The 6,671-nt window shown below is 45.7% G+C and overlaps 1 protein-coding gene across 6 annotated transcripts; it reads right to left on the reverse strand.

Annotated features, from left to right (window-relative positions):
• Positions 1 to 252: 252 nt before the first annotated feature.
• On the reverse strand, positions 253 to 5,700 carry LOC136490600 (mitogen-activated protein kinase kinase kinase 3-like). 6 transcript variants are annotated; one of them, XM_066486802.1, is made up of 11 exons: positions 5,041 to 5,698; positions 3,617 to 4,300; positions 3,347 to 3,434; positions 3,168 to 3,230; positions 2,728 to 2,888; positions 2,559 to 2,634; positions 1,979 to 2,038; positions 1,778 to 1,885; positions 1,448 to 1,684; positions 969 to 1,075; positions 253 to 898 (listed from the first exon to the last, which is right to left on the reverse strand). In XM_066486802.1, the coding sequence occupies exons 1-11, from the start codon at positions 5,448 to 5,450 to the stop codon at positions 646 to 648; spliced, it is 2,247 nt and encodes a 748-aa protein (XP_066342899.1). In that variant the 5' UTR covers positions 5,451 to 5,698; the 3' UTR covers positions 253 to 645. The 6 variants fall into 6 exon arrangements, with proteins under 6 accessions (XP_066342899.1, XP_066342898.1, XP_066342900.1 ...); XM_066486801.1 differs by having other exon boundaries at positions 253 to 901; XM_066486803.1 differs by lacking the exon at positions 1,778 to 1,885 and having other exon boundaries at positions 253 to 901; positions 5,041 to 5,700.
• Between the last annotated feature and the right edge of the window lie 971 nt (positions 5,701 to 6,671).

The raw sequence follows: 6,671 nt of genomic DNA on the forward strand, positions 1-6,671 counted from the left end.
CAAAGTCGCAAGCAATTTTTTTGTTTATTTATTTATATATGGTCCTTTGTTTCAGTCCTTTTTCTCAAGCCTTTTCAACCAGGCAAGGTCATAAATAGCTGCGATTCTAGGCTTTGCCATTAAAAACGAGCAACCGGGTAGATTAGTTCTTTACACTGGTCCAAGTTATAGCTTTTCGATGAAAAAATATATTTTACACCCCGCTCTCTTTAAGTTTTTTTATTCAAAAAATTACCTGCTTGAATCAAGAGATTGGAAATGAAAGGTACTTCCTCAGATTCATTCGAAAAGACATGGTTACATCTGCCATGGAAGTCCTAACTATTGCTACTTCACAGAAATATCAGCTTACACAAGCTTACGAATTTACATCCCGTAGTCATCTGTAAGATTTTGTGAGGATTTACATCAGGACGTATATGTACGTATAACTATGTATAGCAAGAACGACAACAAACCTTAAAGCCTACGAATATACAGAACTTCCTGTTACAATTTCTCAAGAGCCCCATTTCGCTGTACTGAACCTCCGGTAAGTGTCGTATCGTAGTAATAACTATACAAACAAGTTGCTTCCTGTATCTCTGAATAACAACCTTGTCATGGAGATACCGAACTCTTGGTTCTCTTTTTCATAAATCGTCCTCAGAACCTTTTGGGGGAAATATTGGGGCTTTGGAGTTTCATCTGGCCAACATCCAGCCAAGGATCTGAAATGGCAGGAGCTGGAATGCGTCTTGTCTGACTTTGCGTGTAACTTAATGTGTTGCCAAGACCAGGGGAGAGCATTGGATGAGGTGGAGAACGCATGCACCTCACGTTGGATTGCTTAAACTGCCGCAGCGGGCTTGAGCATGGTGAAACTGGCGTAGACATATTTGCTCTCCCAGGAATAGGGCTGCTGTACCACAAACATTGTCAGTCAAAATTGTAGGAATCGGTACAAGGTAAGGATGGTAGTAGAATACCTGTGTGGTGAAGGAACAGCAGTGGAAAATCCAGTAAAATCTCTCATTCTCAGTCCAACATCCTTCAGAGGAGTAATAATCATCCGAGATGGCAACTCCCTGTTGGACTGCAACAAGATCAAGGATAAAGTGTGTGAGCATTTAGGAGGACATATCCTGCGAAAGGAATATGATACCATTTTTGTCCCCCTTGTAAAGCAACAATACTACACTGAACTTTATAATTAAATAAAGTAACACTTATTGACATTGTCAAGGTAGTACGATAGATTAGCCCCTGCCCACCACCACCACCCAAAAAAAAAGGTACTGGTAAATGTGCCATAATTGGTTCAAACAAGATCAAATAGCTCGCCCAAAGGTGAAGTTCTCAAATCAGCGATCCACTACAAGATGTTCTAGTTTTCTTAATTGCACTTGGAAAGTAGATAAGCAAATAGAACGATAAAAAACTGAGATTGCTTAACTAGAAACAATACCATTGTGTGTCTACCATCTGCTGGAGAAGACAACGTGTTTCTCAATACACTGGATTTTGCAGCTCTCACTGCAGGATGATCCTGAACAAAAGGATGATCCATCAGCTGGACTGCAGAGGGACGAGATGCAGGGTTACGTTTCAAGCAAAGCTGCAAAAATCTTTTCCCTTCCTCTGAGAAACTGTCTGGTATTTCAGGTATATCTTTACTGTTTGCAATTTTAAATATTGCTGCTACCTGCAAGATAAGATTAGATGACATTGGCTCAGTGTTATTCATCGCGGTTACATGGAAATCATGAAAATTCACAACTTCTAAGTGAAAGCCTACCCCCTCATATTGGTGCCAAGGAGGTCTTGCCGTCGCCATTTCAATAATGGTACAGCCCAGACTCCAAATGTCCACTGATAAACCATAGCCTTTACTGTTCATTATAACCTGAAGGTTTCCCAATGATGGGAGAACTTTGTTCAGAGACGCATAGCAGATTACAACGAACAATCAACGAAGTTCAGTATTAAAATAGCTCACCTCAGGAGCCATCCAGTAAGGACTTCCTTTGAAAGAGCGTATTTCAGCAAAAGATGATATCTGTTCAACAAAGTAAAAAAAAAATGAATGGGTTTACAGAGGAAAAACAAAAGCAAGGACAATCAGTGTGTATCCTTGTTTTGGTGACCATCAAAGATTCAAAAACTTGTTCACTGTTGAGAATCTTTTAGCTGGGCATGCACAGAAGGGAAACAGACCATTGACACTCTTCCATAACTTTTCTTTTCCACATTTATGTGAGTAGGCACTAGGCAGATAACTGGATACTTGATTAAATCAAAGTTTGCACCTACTTTAATTCCCTTTCTATTAGAAAACATGGATGCTAATGCAATTGAGTAATATTTATTTCAACTGCAATTTCTTGAACTACTTCAATTGCAATTTGAAACTGTACCGTGGGTGCACAGGCAAAAAAAGACTACCGTGTGTTGTACAAAATGGAGAGCACTCAGATAAAATCAGTAGTTGACTTTATAAGTCCAGAAAATACTAAATATTATGATAACTGAAAGTGCTAGACACAGAGAGAGAGGGTCAGAAAGTAAACGCTGCATACATGCTTAGCCATGCCAAAGTCAGCAAGCTTGACTTCACCATTAGGACCCACAAGTATGTTTGCTCCTTTGATATCTCTGCCAAGAAAATAAGAATGACATGATTATTGCATTCTGTGCCATATGACTATACCTATGGAATGAGAACACAGTTTTAGACAACAAAACAACCTGTGGACAGTGTTCCGCCCATGCAAGTAGGCAAGACCAGCAAGAATTTGCCCAGTGTAATTACGAATCACAGGTTCCTTAAAAGGGCCATATTCTCTTAGTAATTTGTGGATTGAACCCCCCGAAACATACTCAAGATAAATGGAAAGTGCTTCATCGCTCTGCGTACAGAAACATGTACAATGAGAAAGTGTAAGCATGGCCAAGGATGCTGTAATACAACACCAATAAAAGCTGATGAACACTGAGCACTATGATACTAGAACCACAAAATTAACCCCTGAGATGGACAAACAGTAGAACATAGAAGGAAATGCAAATAAGTCAAAACAACGACAGCAACAACAAACAATCGAACAGCAACAAAAGAAAATAATCCAGAAAATACTTAATAGTTATGCTGCAGAGATAACTGAAATGGTTTATGAAATAGAACTTACCAGCTCACTTCCATGATACTGCACTATGTTCGGGTGGGAGAGTTGTCTAAGCATATCTATTTCCTGTCAATACCAAAATTAATCATGTGGATCGGTCAATGAAACAAGAGATAAAAAATACTTTGCTATTCATGACATGGCAAACCAAGCCAATTAGGTAAGACAGCAGCAGCAAGTACCTGATTTAATTGTTTGAGTCGTTCCTTTGAGTGTGGATCGTCCATAATAACTTGAACCTCCTTAATCGCACAAAACTGCCCATTTTCACTGCATTGTTTAACAATCACAAACTAAGGATAATTTTTTTAATACAATTGAATATGTCAGTTTGTTTCCACTGCCATATCTCTAATGAATAACTGTAGTATGAGATGCAATTCTAATGCATTAACTTTCACTAGATATCACAAAGTTTCTGTGATGTAAAAAAGGGGGCAAAAATGTGATACCTGTTAAATCCAAGGTAAACCTGGCCAAATGTACCACTCCCTAGCAATTTCCCTTTCTTCCATTGCGACTGGGACTGTGAGCAGGTAGTGGGAGAAGCAGGAAGAGGTGGGCAGGAACTGGGAGATGAAGGAAGAGGTGAGCAAGGACTGTGGGTTGGAGGAAGAGGTGAGCAAGCACCAGAAGCTGGATGAAGAGGCGAGCATGCACCAGAAGCTGGGTGAAGAGGTGAGCAAGCAGCAGAAGCTGGAAGAAGAGGAGAGCAAGCAGCAGAAGCTGGAAAAAGAGGAGAGCAAGCAGCAGAAGCTGGAGGAAGAGGTAAGGGATGTGGTGGGCTCCTCAAACCATCCATCTTTCTTACTGGTGACCTTGGGCTAAAACCAAATTCTCTAGAGTTTCCATTGCTCACAGCGAATGCATGGCCTTTTGGGACAGGAGAGAGACTCCTCGTTCTTGGAGCAAAGAGATCTTCAGGTATCATTCTTCCACGTGAACAATTGGCTTCACTAGTTGAAGGTTCATCACTTTGAAAATGAAGTTCTCTAACACTAGACACAGGAACCTCAAAGAACCTCTGATGCTCCCGTGGCATACTACAAGACATGAAACGCTTGTCTTCATTTACGGTCCTATCTGAATCAGAAGGCATATTTCTTTCCCTCGCAAAAGCAACTGGATCCATGGGCCTAGAAATTACAAAGCAAGCAGTAAACATCAGAGAACATATCAACATGGCAATGCAAGGCTTCTAAATATTGTACTTATTTAAACAGGTATAGTGGAGAAATCCCCAAAATGACATCTGAGTGCAAAAGAAAAAGAGACAAACTAACCCATGTGCATTATAACTTGCAAGGATAAACAAAGAATCATCCAAAAAAACCTTAACCTGTACTTCAAGGTTGATAGCTCTAGTTTCGAACAGATGAAGCAGCAAAGACATGGCTGTTCACTCGTTATTACTGTAATTTTACATTTATTATATTTGTCAACATTTACTTTCAAAAAAAAAAAATATTTGTCAACAATTAATTAACACGCCTTGGTACCCTGATCTGTCCAGTCATCAATCTATGTTTACCAGAGAGAGATGGAGAGGGGGAGATGGTCAGGATTGTCGAACTGGAACGACCTAGAAAAGGTCAGCTGGTGCAGTTGGTGTGAATCCTCACAGTACACAACTCTTACCCTTGACTCAAACCCCCTCAAATACGTTGCACGCCAAATTGAGGGGAAGACAATAAAGCAAGCCTGCAGATCGACATATCTAGGCACTCAACTCCCCCAATTTGATCAGAGCACCAGGCAATTGAATTGTAATTACTGCAACCCAAATTGGGAAATTCTAGTGACAACCAGGCTGCGGCAAATTCGGAATTGATCGAGCCATATAAAGGCACCAACCATTCTGCGATGAGTCACTCACCTAAACCCATGTTGGTAGTGCACCTCGTCCAACGACCCGGCCGAGCACACGCTGGACTCCTCCGCGGACGAGCAGCCGTCACCGGCAGCGACCGCCGCCGCCGCCAGCACCTCCTCGTACAGAGTCCCGACAGGCTCCGCCGCCTCGACGGGCATCGGGAGCTTGTACCCGACCGATCCATGCCCCGCCGCGGCGCCGCCGGCGCACCGGCCGCGCGCGGGGTGCGCGCCCGCGCCGGGGAAGTCGAGGCTGTGCGCCTTCCTGTCCCGCTGCGTCGGCGACGGGGACGGGGAGGGCGACTCGAAGTCCGCGGACTTGCGCGGGGACGACGCTGCGGTGACGGACCCGGCGCCCCCCGGCTTGGCCTTCGACCTAGACCTCAGCTTGCTGCGGGACCACCACGCGGGCATCGCGCCGCTGGCTGTCGCCTAGCCCACCCGGGGGCACCACCTCCGCAAGCTCGTCGGGTAGAGTTCCGCCACCGAGCTCGTGGTGGAGGTATAGGAAGGGAGGGGAGGGAGAGGAGAGGGCGAGGCCAGGCGCGCCGCGCGAGGAAGGCGCGAGGTAGGAGCCGAAGCCGACGGCGCGTCGCTTTTAGGTGAAGGGGGAGACAGGAGAGAGACGAATGGGGGAGATATTTTCGGATTTCTTTCTTTTTTTGTCCTTACAAAAAATGGTGCGGAAGTGGTGGAAAGGGCAGTGTCAATGTGTCATGTAGGCGTAGGAGTAGGAGTGTACGCGTGTGTGCGCGCGCGCGACTACGCGAGTTACTGCGCGCAGGTGGGTGGCAGCTGCGGCGACGGCGACTCCGCCGCGCCGCGGCCGGGTCCCGGCGTCAGCGTGCCGTCCTGGCCGGGCCGGTGGTGGTGGAGAGACGCGGTGGCGGGGCTTGTGGCTTTGGCCGCTTGCGCCGTGGTGGCTTTGGCCCGCTCGGGCGGCTGCAGGCTGCAGCTGGGGCCGCCGCGCCCGTGCGCGGGATTTCTTTTTCGTTTTTTCCTCGCGTGCGGAAGCGGAAGGGAATGGAATCTTCGCGGATGGTGGTGTCGAGTCGAACCCGGGTTTGGCGCGCGCGGAAAGCTCGGTGGCGCACGCCACGACGGTCGGCCGGGCCTATTTTTTTTTTTTTACAACGTGACTTTTTTTTTTAAAGAAAATTTACGCTTGGCCTTCCGATAAACTTAAACTCATCTTTCGATCTGGGGTCGGCGTTAGGATTTATGACGTCGAGTTAATATGTCTCGATGTCATAGATTTTGATGCCGAGGCGCGTAGCCAAGATCTTAGGTAACATTGGCGTGACTAGTACCTCGATGTCACGCCATAATACATGGCGACGCCGAGCTTGGATGACCGCGCCACGCACACCGGCACTGTAGTTTCACAGTGTCACCGTAAGCTGCATCCGGCAGCACTCTTTCTTTACACAGTACGCTCGTAGCTGGTGAGATGCGCTGCTACTGTGCTACATAAAAAATACTAGCTGTGGACAGCCATGGAGAAGCACTGCAGTTCAGCACAGCATGCGACTGCTGGCTCCGGCCACATCCTCTCACCTCGGCCCCTATGCCACGTTGCGTACAAACGGTAGCTATTAGGCTCTATCATAATTTGTATATGTATGTATGTATGTA

Source organism: Miscanthus floridulus, chromosome 11 (genome assembly GCF_019320115.1).
Source record: "Miscanthus floridulus cultivar M001 chromosome 11, ASM1932011v1, whole genome shotgun sequence".
Lineage (NCBI taxonomy): Eukaryota > Viridiplantae > Streptophyta > Magnoliopsida > Poales > Poaceae > Miscanthus > Miscanthus floridulus.

Bases quoted from the DNA above. Each gene is read 5' to 3' on its own strand.
- LOC136490600 (XM_066486801.1), bottom strand. From the start codon at position 5,450: ATGCCCGCGTGGTGGTCCCGCAGCAAGCTGAGGTCTAGGTCGAAGGCC. The intron at 2,889-3,167 runs GTAAGTTCTATT...TTCTGTACGCAG, and splicing joins AGTATCATGGAAGTGAGCTG to AGCGATGAAGCACTTTCCAT. The intron at 902-968 runs GTATTCTACTAC...TTTGTGGTACAG, and splicing joins GCTGTTCCTTCACCACACAG to CAGCCCTATTCCTGGGAGAG.